The 15,965-nt window shown below is 42.5% G+C and overlaps 2 protein-coding genes across 2 annotated transcripts in view; one reads left to right on the top strand and one right to left on the bottom strand.

The window, feature by feature from the left end:
• Nucleotides 1–15,965, bottom strand: part of COL20A1 (collagen type XX alpha 1 chain) — a 173,169-nt gene that overhangs the window by 139,447 nt on the left and 17,757 nt on the right. The window contains exons 3-8 of the mRNA XM_087928872.1: nt 15,132–15,242; nt 10,274–10,417; nt 9,117–9,245; nt 6,877–7,044; nt 1,509–1,664; nt 484–603 (exon numbers count right to left, since the gene is read on the bottom strand). Of these exons, the coding sequence (XP_087784998.1) occupies nt 484–603; nt 1,509–1,664; nt 6,877–7,044; nt 9,117–9,245; nt 10,274–10,417; nt 15,132–15,242 (828 nt within the window). The remainder of the gene's footprint in view (nt 1–483; nt 604–1,508; nt 1,665–6,876; nt 7,045–9,116; nt 9,246–10,273; nt 10,418–15,131; nt 15,243–15,965) is intronic.
• The window catches only part of NKAIN4 (sodium/potassium transporting ATPase interacting 4), a 354,886-nt gene that overhangs the window by 56,009 nt on the left and 282,912 nt on the right, over nt 1–15,965 (top strand). The gene's annotated exons all lie outside the window — the stretch shown is intronic.

The raw sequence follows: 15,965 nt of genomic DNA on the forward strand, positions 1-15,965 counted from the left end.
GGGCATGGCAGGGGAAGAATACTGCAAAATACCCATTCCCTCCCCACCCTACTAACCTGCTTTCCAGCTCAGTTGTCCTGTGCAGGGCAACAAAAGAAGACTCAACCGATCAGCTGGGACTCAATGGGAGACAGAGAATAGAAGGGGGAGGGGCCAGTCAGAGGCAATATTTGCCAATTCTCCAAACTACTCAAAATTTCTGCTACCGGTTCTTCAGAACTGGTCAGAACCTGCTGAATACCACCTCTGTATTGGCTATTTCCTAATATGATTTAATTGCCTTTTTGTACCCTATGACTATCATTAAGTGTTGTACCTGATGATTCTTGACGAATGTATTTTCTTTTTAAGTACACTGAAAACATATGCACCGAAGACAAATTCCTTGTGTGTCTAATCACACTTGGCCAATAAAGAACTCATTGATTGATTGATTGATTGATTGATTGATTGATTGATTCATTCATTCATTCATTCATTCACCTGTAAAAGTGTTCCCTCCTTTGTAGCGCAAATTCCGAATGGCTTTGGACACCTGTTCCCAGGTGGAATACGTATTCAGATCCCATTCTGTCCGTGGGTCACTGCTGTATTGGGACAAACCTGGCAGAAATGACAAGGAGAAGCGGTGAGAAAGAAAACTGGGGTTTTCCACTCTTTTTTCTACTTCTTTCTTCTTTCATTTTGCTGCAATTTCTGCCCTTTTCTTGTCTTTTCTTTTTTTTAAATATAGTTTGTATTCATTTTTGCTAAGTTTGTTTAAAAAATCCAGTAAAACCATTTTCTTTTCTTTTTTCCTGCACTTTCTGCAGTTTTTCTGCTTTAGTTTGTATTAGTTTCTTTATAAAGAAAAGAAATAAAATTATTATTAAAATTCTTCTGTTTTCTTTTTTCCTTGCGTTTTTTTTCCCTGCACTTTTCCTTCTCTAATCTAGTTTGTATTAGTTTTTACTTTGTTTTTTGAAAATTTCAATACTATTATTATTTGATTATTAAAATATTTCTTCTACTTGTTTCTTTTTTTTCTATATTGTTTTCCTTCTGGTTTAGTTTGCATTACTTTTAGTATGATTATTAAAATGTCACTAAAATAACTTTTTTTTTCCTTTGCATGTACTTTCTGTCTTTTTCTTTTTCCTTTTTTTTAAATTGAGATTTTAGTAATGATCATTAAACATTTCAATTATTTTTTTTTTTAAAAAAGCAAGCAAACTGGGCTATCCCTGGAGGATGTAAAACAGCAATAAGAATTGTTCCTGAATTCTTTGAAAAGCTGTGTCTTCTAAGTCTGGACTTTTTCTATTGTCGCAACATTTTCTTGAGTTGCAATTACCAGTGAATTCACTACTATCGAAACAATGAAAGAAATGATTTTAAGAGATCAAAGAGTCTCTGCCATAATGATAAATGTTGCTGCTTTCTTGGATTGGTAGAAAACATTGTTTTTTCCAAAACTGAATAATTCCTGAATTTGATGGCTGCAAAAAAAAAAAAAAAAAGCTACTCACCTACTCTGATCTTATCTTCAGCAATATTGAAAGGTGCCAGCAAAGATGCCAGGAATTCTCGAATGAGTCCAAAATTGTTGCGTCCGATACTCCAAGATCCATCCACCAGCAGGATAATATCAGTCGCAGCAGAAGTATCACAATGGAAATGGGAAACTATGAAGACAAGCAGAAATGGGGAGGAGGAGGAGGAGGAGGAGGAGGAGGAGGAGGAGGAGGAGGAGGAGGAGGAGGAGGAGGAGGAGGAGGAGGAAGGAAGAGGAAGGAGGGAGAGGAAAGAAGAGAGGAGGAGGAGGAAGGAAAAGGAAGAGGAGGAAGGAAGGAAAGAAAGGAGGGGAGAAAGGAAGAAGAGAGGAGAAGGAGGAGAAAGGGAAAAGAAGAGAGAGGAGGAGGAAGGGAAAAGGAGAGAGGAGGAAGGAAGGAAGGAAAAAGGAAGAGAGGAGGAAGAGGAAAAGAAGAGAGGAGAAGGAAAGGAAAAGGAAGAAGAGGAAGAGGAAAAGCAGAAAAAGAGGAGGAGAAAAAGGAGAAAAAGAAGAGAGGAGGAGGAAGGGAAAAGGAAGAGGAGGAAGAGGAGGAAGGAAGGAAGGAAAAGGGAAGAGAGGAGGAGGAGAAAGGGAAAAAGAAGAGAAGAGGAGGAAGGAAGGAAGGAAAAGGGAAGAGAGGAGGGGGAGAAAGGGAAAAAGAAGAGAGGAGGAGGAAGGAAAGTAAGAGGAGGAATGGAAAGGGAAGAGGAAAGGGGAGGGGAGGGGGAAGGAGTGCTGCTGTAACTTTGAACAATCAAATGGCTGTAAATCAAGGACCACGTGAACTGAAACATTTGCTGGCTTCAATATGCAATCCGTTTCTGTTGTCTTCTCTTTAAGAAAGAAAAGGCTTTGGGATGGGATAATGTGTTTTGACCAGAGGGTCAAAATTGCCTTTTTATAATGTGGTTGACATTATAAAAGAACGGGGGCTTCGATTGCCCAATTGCACCCACCATTTTGATTTTCCCCATCTGTAAAAACTCCTGGCTTGAGTAATTAGAAAAAAGGTGGACCTCAAAACATGCATTTTTTTTTTCTTTTTGAAGGATCATCATCTCCTTTTAATGAACCCATAATCCCTTGCAGGGTGGAATCTGGGCAACTGAATGGAGCTAAGTGTTTACTGGCTGGTTGCCCTTCCTGTCACCAATGCAGAGTTTTGTTCGGCAGATATATTCTCATTGTGCCCAGCGAGAGGAATATCTGCCTCCACCTAGGATCGAACTCACAGCCTCCTGATTATGAGGCGAGAGCTGGCCACAGCACCACTCTTTTTTCTTTCTGAAGGATGATTAGCAATATTTTAGGCTTCCAGGTGAGCCTGGGAAGGACACAATTGCTGGGATGCATGGACTCATTAAAACAGCTGCCAATTGTGGGAAGCTCCCACCCCACACACACTCCTAGAGAATGAAATATTTAAGGGAATATCAAAAGAGGCATAATATTACATTTCCCCAAAGGAGAAATAGAGAAAACATGTTCTTAAAGGCAGAAAGCAGACCCGGTTTCCTGCATAGTAAAAACAGCCCCCAGTAGATGCCTGAAGCCTTTAGAGATGAATGGAGATTTTGTGCCCATTGAGAAATCCAGGCCAATCTATTCACAAACAAGGCACCTTCAGCTCTAGTTGATGGGATTAAGAAGGACAGGATGTGACCTTTAAGAACATAATAGGATTAATCCACCACTATTGAAATAGCAAGAGACCCACAAGCCCCCCTTCATTGCACAATCCCAAGAACGGTTCAAACTTCAAAGCCACAGAAACCTATAAAGATCCATCCACTCGTTCAACCAGTTGGTCAGTTGTCCCAGAACCCACACGCTATGATTGTTGGTTCCACTCATCAATAAACGTCCTTCCTAAAGCAGCCTCCATTTTATTCCCAGCTTGGAACTGGATTTTTCTTCCTACACTATTTAACTGGATCCATTAAACCAGCCATATTTGTTTCTACAGCAGGGGTGTCAAACTCAAGCCCTGTGGGCTGGATTCGGCCCATAGGAGCCTTAGATCTGGCCCATGGGGCTGGCCTGGAAATAGCAAACGACTGGGGGGGAGGGGATTGTCCCATTTTTGTTGGCAGAGGGCTATCAAAAACAAACTAAAAGCAAAACAAAAGGAGAAATGTTTTCCCTTTTGCATTTGAGCATGCAAGAAGGGACAGGAAAGGAGAAAGGGAAAGAGGAAAGATGAAGAACAAGAAAGGATGGGAAGAGAGCAAGGGAGGACAAAGAAGGAAAGAGGGGAAGGAAGAAGAAAGGAGAAGGAAAAAGAAGAAAAGGAAGGAAGGAAGGAAGGAAGGAAGGAAGGAAGGAAGGAAGGAAGGAAGGAAGGAAGGAAGGAAGGAAGGAAGGAAGGAAGGAAGGAGATTATAATGAGGGAGGGACGGTCTGAGGAAAGTCCTGTCTTAGCACTTGGCTACCACAGGTATCCCCCCCACTAGGAGTCTCGTGTGACGTCCACCGTGTCCACGCCCACCTCGGCCATGTTCCACACATACCGCCTCCAGCTCTCTGAGGTCAATCACAACCCCTGATGAAGCCCTCAATGAAATCAAGTTTGACACCCCTATTCTCCAGTCTTTTTGGAAACACAATCCTGCCCGCATTCCATCAGGGTGCCAATCTATCCCCGCCCTGTGTTATCCCTAGAAGCGAACAACTTCCGGTCATGCGAAATTAACATGTATCCGCTGTCTCTTCAGGCTAAAATACCTCCCTGATCTCTCCAGGTCAGATCTCATCATGAAATGTGCCTTTCACATTTGTGCGCATCTCATTGTCTCTAATGTGGGACATTGGTCTTTTTCCACCACCTCAGTTGTCATATATCATAAAGTTAAAATCGGCACCTCGACCAAGGAATTAAGATGCACTTACTGGAAGAGCTTTGCATAGATGTCACCGTGTCTCGTTTTTAAAACCTGAGCCCTCTGCCACCAGAAATATACGATACACATACTATTGCTATTCTATTCTTCTTCCAACCCGAATCTTCGCCATGAAAAACATATGTAATTGAAACACAGATTCTCTAATGGTAATGACTTATGATATAACCCGATGCATGATAAAATGATAAGGCGATTAGGAGAACCATAGCCTTTTTTCCTCCACAATTATCTTTGATAGGGAGAATGGCCGCTATAAAAAGGAATATACTAACGAAACTACTTTTTTTTATTCAAACGATACTGATAAAAATAGAGAAAAAAATATTTTAAAGAACTAAGCAGAACCATCTTGAAGTATAGCTGGCAAGGGAAAAAAGCAAGAATAAAACTGAAAATGTTACAGGAATCTAAAAAGAATGGGGTTTTTGGCAGTGGTGGGATTCAAATAATTTAACAACCGGTTCTCCACCCTAATGATTTCTTCCAACTGCCAGTTCACCAAACTGCTTAGAAATTTAACAACTGGTTCTCTCGAACTGGCGCGGACTGGCTGAATCCCACCACTGCAGAGTTGGGATTCAAATTTTTTAACAACCGGTTCTGTGGGCTTAGTTGGTGGGCGTGACTTGGTGATCATGTGACTGGGTGTACGTGGCTTGGTGGTCATGTTATTGGCTGGGCGTGGCCAACTCAACATCACTCACATCGAGGCACGCATCTCCTCGCCTGGCTTCTCATGACTGTGGGGATGCTGCAACAGTCTTAAGTGTGAAAAACGGTCATAAGTCTCTTTTTTCAGTGCCATTGTAACTTTGAATGGTTACTTCACACAAGCAAAGTACCAGCTAAAGAGGGAAAGAAAACTCCAGAGAGGTTTCTGAGACAGGAAGTCTAGTCCTGCCAAGAATGTAATAAGGGTTAATGAGAGGCAGCTTCTGTAAGCAACACCAGAATGTTTCCTTCCTGCCTTCCTTACAGGATTAGACCAGTCTAACAACCGGTTCTCCGAACTGCTTAGAATGTTAACAACCAGTTCTAGCGAATAGGTGCAAACTGGTAGAATCCCACCCCTGCACCACTGGGTTTTGGACTATCAGATTGGGAGCTATATTATCAGGCATCTGTACTTACATGGGCAAAAGAATGGATAAACTTGAAACATAAGATGAGGTCTTGTTATCGTATGTGGTGGACTTGCATGAAAGCAACAAAATATTGGACAAAAATACATACATGGTTGGAAAAGTTGATCAAACAACATATAGATCTAAAACCAGAAATATTTTTGTTGGGTATAATGCTGGAGGGCTATGATAAAGGGTGTTTTTTGGGAGTTTCTAGTTTTGCATGGATTGACAGCAGCAAGGATTGTATTTGCACAATATTGGAAAAATGAGAACACTCCTTCAGATGAGGATGTAATTCGGAAAATATACGACTGTGCAGAGATGGATAGATTGACATTAAAAATAAAGGACAAAGAAGACATAGAATACTACTTAACATGGAATAGATTTTACGAGTGGTTAGAGATAAGTGGTAGAAATTACATGAAGAAAGATTGCTGCTTTGTATGAATTAAATATAAAGATGGTTTATAATTATAAATATGCCAATATAACCAAGAGAATTACAAATAAGTAACATGAAGAGAAATCTAGTCAAAGCTAGTCTGTTACATCATTATTATTATTGTTACCTATATGTATAAAAGCGAAATACCACTCATGCATCATCACATAATCTCCAGAACCATAAAGCCTACAAACTTGAAATTTGGCACATATGTTCCTCTTGGCTTCTAGGGGCTCACTAAGAAAGGATTTTTCAAAGTGACCATCAGAGCGTTAGTATTTCGTATATTATTATTAACATGCTTTGATGCTAAGGAGTTCTACTCCCCCTCCCTACCTGAAAAGAAATCTGTTCCAAATGCAAAACGCAAGCAGAGGAGAGGAGTTTCCGTTTTAGTTTCACAGTACCAACCAGCTTTAGTACAGAACATTTGAGCTAAGCCACACCCAGGCTCCTTGCTGTCTCCTTCTTGCTCACACGGCAAATACTGTTTCAGTTTCTAAACAGCCCTCAACTCTCTCACACACTGACAGGACGCTAGCCAGATGAATACCGATGGACGCTGGTAGGCAGAGGCACAATTTTTCCCCTTATTTTCCTCCCCCAAAACTAAGCACAACTACATAGTTTCGTAGCAAAGCATGGGTATCCAGCTAGTTAGTATATATGTTAATATTTCTTTTTGTTCTTTCTTTGCTTTTCTGTAAATGATATCCCCTGACAACACACTATATTCAAAATGTTTATGAAAAAAAAATTACTAAAAAAAAAGGAGAATCAGAGCTTTTTTTGATGATAACCAAGCAGCCAAAAAGGCTATGAAACTTTGCAGAAAGAGTGGCAGAGTCTCTGTGAAAGATATCTCACCTTTCCTGAAGCTGTCGCTACTCGTTTTCCTTCGGGCTAGATAATCCTCTTCAAACTCTATTACGCTCGGTAAGGTTGGCAGCGTTAACGTTGGCTCAGCATTGAGCATATAGTCATCAGGCTTAAAAAGCGGGGTGTTTTGCCTTTTCTTCCCTGGATCAACTCTTCCTATATTATAAATCATCAAGAGAAGGATCGTTAGTCGCGAGCCTACACCTTTATTCAAAGAGATTCAACCTCGGAATCATGGAGTCATAGGGCCGGAAGGGGCTTTGGAAGTCTTCTAGTCCAAGGATGTCAAACTCAATTTCATGGAGGGCCGCATCAGGGCTATGGTTGACCTCGAGGAGGAGGGGGATGGGTGGGTGTGGCTGACTGGGTGGATGTGGCCAACTGGGTAGGCATGGACAGCTTGACACCACTCCCCAAACTGCTGGCATGTTTCCTCTTCTCACTGGGTAGATAGGGCAGATAAACCAAGCCAAAGCAACGCGGGTAGACAGGGCTGAAGCGATATGGGCCGACCTCTTACATTTTCCAGGATGACCTCATGGACCAGATGCAGCCACATCACAGGCCGAATGGTGTAGGGTCTCCCGCTTGGGCAGAGGGTTGGATTCGATGATCTATAAGGTCCCTCCCAACTCTGATTATCTGTTATCTGAATCCAACCTACTGGGTGTGTTTGATACCCCTGTTCTAGTCCACTACCTTCTCAAGGCAGGAATCCTGATTGTTAGGAATTCTGTTCTGTTCAGAGCAAACAAAGAGTACAGTCACCATGTGCTTTACTGCTGAGCTGGTTAACTGTAACAGGAAACAGGAATCTTGACTTAGAAAAAAGGAGCATAAAGTAGATCCAAACTTATAAACACTGCCATCTACTGGCTGAAAACTACTGTAGTTGTTGCATAGAAATACAGGTAGTCCTTGTCTTACGACCAGAATTGAGCCCAACATTTCTGTTGTTAAGTGAGACATTTGTTAACTGAGTTTTGCCCCATTTTACAACCTTTCTTGCCACAGTTGTTAAGTGAATCACTGAGGTTGTTAAGTTAGTAACTCAGTCATTAAATGAATTTGGATGCCCCACTGGGTTTGCTCATCAGAAGATCACATCACTCCGGGACACAAAAAAACGGTTGCTAATCATCTGAATTTTGATCACATGATCACAGGAATGCTACAAAGGTTGTAAGTGTTAAAAATGGTCATAAGTCACCTTTATTAGTGCTGTTGTAAGTTTGAACTGTTGTAAGTCGAAGATTACCTGTACATCCCAACAATGAATTCCAACACTTATACAGGTAGTCCTCGACTTACAATAGTTCATTTAGTGACCATTCAAAGTTACAACAGCACTGAAAAAAGTGACAGAAGAACTTTTTTCATGCTTACACCTGTTTGCATATCCCCATGATCACGTGATCAGAATTCAGATGCTTGATAACTTGCTCATATTTATGATGGTCACAGTCGCCTTTTGCGACCTTCTGACGATCAAAATCAATGGGGGAGTCAGATTCATTTTACAACCATGTCACTGATTTAATAATCACAGTGATTCAAGTTAACAACTGTGGTAAGAAAGGTTGTAACATGGGGCAAAACTTACTTAACCAGTGTCTCACTTAGCAAAAAGAATTTTGGGCTACGCGGGGGAGCGGTAGCAGTGTGAAAAACAGTCATAAGTGACTTTTCTCAGTGCTATTGTAACTTTGAACAGTCACTAAACAAATGGTTGCCAGTCCAGGACTACCTGTAATCATCAGGAATGAGGCTGAAATGACAGGGTTTTTTTTACAGTGGTGGTATTCAAGAGCTTTTACCGCCGGTTCGGTGGGCGGGGTTTGGTGGGCACACTTTGAACGTATGCACATAGTTTGCATGCATGTGCACACCAAACACACACTTTGCACAGGCGCAAGAGGCATTTGGACTCCCCTCCTACAAGCCTGCCTTCTCTCAGTCGTTTCAGCTGCTGCCGCGTGGCACTTTTCTGTGCCGCGCAAAGCAGCTGCGCTTCAAAAGCAGAAGATAAAAGCGAGTATGGGAGCCCAGGTGGGCAGGTGGGCCCAACAGCCGAGCGGCCAAGAAAACCAGTTTGGTCTCCACTGCTCATCGCTGCTACTGGCTCAGCAAAACCGGACCGAATCGCTAGAATACCACCTACTGGTTCTTTATCTTTAGGAGCTCAACTCACTTGCCCGTATTCCCCCTCCCGTCACCCCCGTTCATACCTATCAAAGTTGAAGTTTCACCCGGAGTAGGAGAAGTGATTTCCACTGGTAGGATCCCTCCCTTCTCTGGGATACTGGTTGGATGCTTCCTGTGGCTTCTGGCCTGGGAGTGGTTTTTCAGTTCTTCAACTGTGACAGCCGAAACGACGTGAAAATGAAGACAGTCCAGAGAATCAAACAAATTAGATGGAGGCAATGACTTACCCTGTCGGTGTTGGTGTGAGTGTTCTTGGTAGTTTCTTGGCTGTAAACGACAGCCTGATAGAGGAACACCGCCGAGAACAACCCAACCATCACTGACAGAGCAAGATGCTAGTTTATATGAACAGTGTTAATCCAACCCTGATCCCTTCTAGCACGGATGATGTTCCCTAGTTGGGTCATGAAATGTCTGCAAGAAAAGAACCAAGCTCAGAGAACACCAAGAAACTCACAGTCCTCCTCCTCCTCTTCCTCTTCCTCCTCCTCTTCCTCCTCCTCTTCCACCTCCTCCTCCTCCTCCTTCCTCCTCCTCTTCCTCCTCCTCCTCCTCCTCCTCCTCCTCCTCCTCCTCCTCCTCCTCTTCCACCTCCTCCTCCTCCTCCTCCCTCTACCCCAACAAATATCCTTCACTTCTAGCACTGATGATGTTGCCTAGTTCGGGTAATGAAACACCTGTAAGAAAAGAACCAAGCTCAGAGAGCACCAAGGACCCCACAATCTTCCTCTTCCTCCTGTTCTCCTCCTCCTCCTCCCTGAAAACCCCATTCCCTTCTAGCATTGATGACGTTACTTAGTTGGGTAATGAAACATCTGCAAGACAACAACCAAGGTTAAAGACCACCATGGACCCCACAGTCCTCCTCCTCCTCTTCCTCCTCCTCCTCTTCCTCAGAAACCCTACTCCCTTCTAGCACTGATAAAGTTGTGTAATGAAATGTCTGCCAGAAAAGAACCAAGCTCAGAGAGCACCAAGGACCCCACAATCTTCTTTCTTCTCCTCCTCGCAAACCCCAGTCCCTTCTAGTACTGATGATGTTCCCTAGTTGGGTAATGAAACGTTCGCATGAAAACAACCAAGCTCGTCAGGGACCCCATGACAAGCACTCAACAACTGCAAAGCAAGCCTGGCTAATAGTAAACTACACGGACCAAAAGGAAGCAGAAATCACACTTACTCACAAATTTCCTCTTGACAAACAGGGCCTCCCGGGAGCCGTTCAGGATGTAGATCTGCAGAGTGTATTCTTTGGTGGGACTCAACCCGCCTACGGTGGCTTTCGCCATCTTGGTTTTCAACATCACTTCCTGCTCAGAATCACCTACAGTAAGTAGAAGAGGGGAACAACAACAGCAACAACAAAAATAAGTTCACCAAGATACAAATATCAGGGCCTCCAATCAAAGTCCTCGACTTATAAGCGGTTGCTTAACAGCCATTAACAACCAAGAATTCTCCAGCCAGCATGGAATTCTGGGAATTGAAGTGCACAAGTCTTAAAGTTGCCAAGTTTGGGGACTCCTGCCCCACACCATTTCTGACAAACGGCAGTCCAATCTCTTCTTGAAAGTCTCCAGTGATGAAGCCTGTTGCCAAGTGCCAAAATGCAGTAATGTGACCATCAGGTAGTTGTGTGTGTGTGTATGTGTGTGTGTGTGTGCAAGCACATTCTTGTGTCTGTTTGTTTATGTGTGTGTGTTTGTGCCACCATCAGAGCCCCAGAACCAGGTCATAAGTACCTTTTGGGTATCTGTTATAATGTTGAATAGTCACTAAGCAAAATGCCTGTGGAGATTCTCGGTCCTCCAGGTCATGGTAGTTGTCCCAAAGGTCTTCAAGAGGCAACTGGGCTTTCTGGTTTTTCTTTGAAACCGTTTCCCTTCTCCTCCAAGAAGCTTCTTCAGCCCTGACTGGATGGTGAGGAATGGAAGGATTTATATTCCTTGTAGATAGCTGGTCATTTGCATCCTTTTAGGGGGTCAGGGAAGCCACTTGGAGGTTCATCTGTGTCCTCAGGGCCACCTAAGTGGTGCAAATGGGTGTGGAGCCTTCTTGGAACTGCTGAAAGGACTGTGTTGTAGACTGGAGATAGATGATATTGTATCCCCCGCCCCGCTCCGTTGAAAGAGGTCTGTTCAATTTTGTGAGATCTATCTATGTCAAAATTGAACAGACCTCTCTCAACATCATCTACATATCTCCAGTCTATAACACAGTCCTTTCAACTGTTCTAAGAAGGCTCCATACCAGAGGTGGTATTCAGCAGGTTCTGACCAGTTCTGCAGAACCAGTAGCAGAAATTTTGAGTAGTTCGGAGAACTGGTAGCGGAAATTTTGAGTAGTTCGGAGAACCGGTAGCGGAAATTTTGAGTAGTTCGGAGAACTGGTAGCGGAAATTTTGAGTAGTTCGGAGAACTGGTAGTGGAAATTTTGAGTAGTTCGGGGAACCAGTAGCAGAAATTTTGAGTAGTTCGGAGAACCGGTAGCGGAAATTTTGAGTAGTTCGGAGAACCGGTAGCGGAAATTTTGAGTAGTTCGGAGAACCAGTAGGAGAAATTTTGAGTAGTTCGGAGAACCAGTAGGAGAAATTTTGAGTAGTTCGGAGAACCGGTAGGAGAAATTTTGAGTAGTTCGGAGAACCGGTAGTGGAAATTTTGAGTAGTTCGGAGAACCAGTAGGAGAAATTTTGACTAGTTCGGAGAACTGGTAGCAGAAATTTTGAGTAGTTCAGAGAACCGGTAGCGGAAATTTTGAGTAGTTCAGAGAACCAGTAGGAGAAATTTTGAGTAGTTCGGAGAACCAGTAGGAGAAATTTTGAGTAGTTCGGAGAACCGGTAGCAGAAATTTTGAGTAGTTCGGAGAACCGGTAGCGGAAATTTTGAGTAGTTCGGAATACCACCTCTGACTGGCCCCGCCCCCATCTACACACTGCCTCCCGAGTCCTAGCTGATTGGCTGGGTCTCCTTTGGTTGCCCTGCAAAGGAGAACAGAGCTGGAAAGCAGGTTAGTGGGGTGAGGAAGGAATGGAGATTTTGCAGTATCCTTCCCCTGCCATGCCCACCAAGCCATTCCCACCAAGCCATGCCACGCCCATCAAACCACACCCACAAAAACGGTAGTAAAAAAATATTTGAATCCCACCACTGCTCCACACCCATTTGCACCACTCAGGTGACTCTGAGGACACAGATGAACCTCCAAGTAGCCTCAACGACTCTCTAAAAAGGATGCAAATGACCAGCTGCTTGCAAGGAGTATAAAATCCTTCCATTCCTCACCATCCAGTCAGGGCTGAAGAAGCTTCTTGGAGGAGAAGCGAAACGTCTTCCAAGTAAAACAAGAAAGTCCAGTTGCCTCTTAAAAAAAAAAAAAGCACCTTTAGGACAGTCACTAAGCAACTGGTCATTAAGTGAGGACAGCCTGTAGACACCATGAATCTTTCCAAAACTCAGAAGGAGACGAGTATCATATTTTCTGACAAGATCATTTTATTAAAAGGCATAAGCTTCTGTGAGCTCATCAAAGTCTACGCCATTTAATACAATTTGTCAATTGGAATAGACACAACATAGAATAATAGAGTTGGAAGGGACCATGTAGCTCAGGGTCTCCAGCTTGGCCACTTTAAGCCGGAGGACTTCAACTCCCAGAATTCCCCAGCCAGCTGCTGGCTGGGGAATTCTGGGAGTTGAAGTCCTCCGGGCTTAAAGTGGCCAAGGTTGGAGACCCCTGATGTAGCTCATCTAGTCCAATCCCCTGCTTGAGCTAAAGACCTATGACTGGACAAATGGCTGTCCGGTGTCTTCTTGAAAACCTCCACAGCTATGAATCTATCTAGTATCTCTACAGTCTCATCTTCCCTTGATATTTATTTGTCACTGAGAACACCCACTGCTTTCCTAATTTCCAGATTCAGAGAGAAGAAGTTTTTCAAACAACTGCAAATTGGCAAACTATAAGAAAAATGGCAGGATGTGTGATGTGGGGAATTGCCTGTTCCAGAAACTCTGTAGCTAGCTTAAAATTAAATCTATTGACCATTTGGCTTTGAATTAAGTTAAATAGAGGCACATTCTGTCTTCATTCTCCTTGTATAATTCAGCTTTGTGTGTAAAATATGAGCGCTTTTCGCTGCTTTGTCAGTTTCTGGTGTGTTATTGGCTTGTTTAACCAACTAGAATTAAACTTCACATCGAATCTACTTCATAGGAAAGCTACAGCACCCTCAGGGACATAATCAGAGTAGGTTTAGATCTGATTTTGCACATCTGTAATTAGCTTAAGGGTCCCGAATAATATCTCTGCATAATTTCTAAATTCATCTGAATTAAAGTTAAAGGAGATAACAGTCGGTTTAGATTTATTCAAAGTCAGATGCGGAACCAGAGATCGGAAATGAAAATTTAACTAGAAATGCTAATTTTATTCCAAAAGGAAGTCCGACAATTTTTTTTGAATTGGCGAAATAAATGTGTTTCATTACACATGTTCACTTTATCTAGGGGTTCATTCTTTAAAATCAAATTTTCATTGCTGGATAATCATGCATTTTTTTAAAAAAATAATCTTTGTATCTATTCCTCTCTTTCCCTTTTAGGTATTTTGCATGGCCTTTGGTGGTTTTTCCCAACCGTATCGATTTTAAGATGGGTCGACTTCACCTCCCAGAATTCCCCAGCCAGCCATGCCTACTGGGGAATTCTGGGAGTTGAAGTCCACCCATCTAAATATGCCAAGAAACACTTGTTCTTCAGATAGAGGATAGTAGGCAGAGAATTGTAGTGGATTTTGTGCTGCCCAAGCACTGCCTCATTTATATGGGTGTCACCCTGGTTTTTCAGCTGACAGGGAAGAATTTACTCAAAATCTATTGGAGATTCTCAGTCTCTTCCAGGCCACAGTTGTCCCAAAGACAACTGTTTCTTCAAGAGGCAACTGGACTTCCTTGTTTTTCTTTGAAGATGTTTTGCTTCAATGACTTGGGTCTTGCAGCTCTGACTTGGATGGTGGGGAATGGAAGGGTTTATATTTCTGGCAGAGCTGGTCATTTGCATTCTTAGAGAGTCATTAAAACCTCCAAGTGGCCTCAACAACTCTCTAAAAGCATGCAAATGACTAGTTGTCTGCAAGGAGTATAACTCCTTCCATTCCCCACCATCCCCGTCAGAGCTGAAGAAGCTTCTTGGATGAGCAGTGAAATGTCTTCAAAGAAAAACCAAAAAGTCCAGTTGCCTCTTGAAAAAAAATAAAAACCACCCTTGGGATTGGCTCAAGGTCTTCCCAAGGAGCTTCAAACACTGAGGGGGACCTAGAACCAGGGTTTCAACACTCCTAGTCCCGCACCTTCAGTTTTGGACCACTTGGGAAATAAATCTAAAATCCAAACTCGTATTAGAAAAGATTGGCGTTCTGTTTGTGCTACTATCCCTGAGCTGATTCGGCAACAATTAATCCAGTGTTTCTCAACCTTAGTAATTTTCTGAATCGTGGACCAACTCCCAGAATTCCCCAACCAGCTATTGGGGAATTCTGGCTGGGCAATTCTGGGAGTTGAAGTACATTGAAGTCTGAAAGTTGCCAAGATTAAGAAACACTGAAACTACACCAGGGGTCTCCAAACCCAGCAACTTTAAGACTTGTGGATTTCAATTCCCAGAATTCTCCAGCCAGCATGTTCTCTGAGGAATTCTGGGAGTTGAAGTCCACAAGTTGCCAAGTTTGGAGACTCCTGAACTAGAGTAAAGCAGGAATGCCACCAAGCACATAAATCAGGGGTCTCCAAAACGTGGACACTTGAAGACTCGGGACTTCAATTCCCGGAATTCCCCAGCCAGCTAGTTAGATGCAGAATTCTGGGAGTTGAAGTCCACAAGTCTCCAAGTGGCCAAGGTTGGAGATCCTTGCTTTAAATAAATAAAGTGAAGATCCAAAGCTGAATCCAACCCTATTCAGATACAAACCAGTGACATAGAACCTCCTTCAAATTGGTATATTTCTAGAAGAAGAAGCTCAGCTGGATTTCTTTAGTATTATACCTGCCATTGGCTTTACACGAACTTTATAGCCGCTGGTGTTTCCTTCGCTTTCCTTCCACTTCATTTGTAATCTGTCTTCTGAAAGGACTGTCAACTTCAGGCGGTTTGACCCTGCAGAAAACCAGCATTATTTTTACAAATAGAGTCAGAAAAATTGATGGATTTTTTTTTGGCGGGGGGAGGGGGGAGTGCGGTGGCTATTGTGACTGCATCCTTCGGTGCCTTGTCTTCCTCCAAACATACAATTAGAGCTCGACTTGCAATCATAATTGACTCCAAAATTTCCATTGCTAAGCAAGATTGTACTAAGTGAGTTTGTCCTCCATTTTACGACCTTTCTTGCTGCTGTTGTTAAGTGAATAACTGCAATTGTTAATAGAATAGAATAGAGTAGAATAGAGTAGAATAGAGTAGAGTAGAATAGAATAGAATAGAATAGAATAGAATAGAATAGAATAGAATAGAATAGAATAGAATAGAATAGAATAGAATAGAATAGAATAGAATTCTTTATTGGCCAAGTGTGATTGGACACACAAGAAATTTGTCTTGGTGCAAATGCTCTCAGTGTACATAAAAGAAAAAATACATTCATCAAGAATCATAAGATACGACACTTAATAATCATAGGGTACAATAAGCAATCAAATCATACTAGGAAACAGTCAATATAAATGGTAAGGATACAAGCGACAAAGTTACAGTCATACAATCACAAGTGGGAGGGGATGGGTGATAAGGAGTGATGAGAAGATTAATAGTAATAGTAGTGCAGACTTTGTAAATAGTTGGACAGTGTTGAGGGAATTATTTCTTTAGCAGAGTGATAGTGTT

The sequence above is a fragment of the Pseudonaja textilis genome, chromosome 3, assembly GCF_049901715.1.
Source record: "Pseudonaja textilis isolate UNSWEBS1 chromosome 3, rPseTex1.2, whole genome shotgun sequence".
Taxonomy (NCBI): Eukaryota; Metazoa; Chordata; class Lepidosauria; order Squamata; family Elapidae; genus Pseudonaja; species Pseudonaja textilis.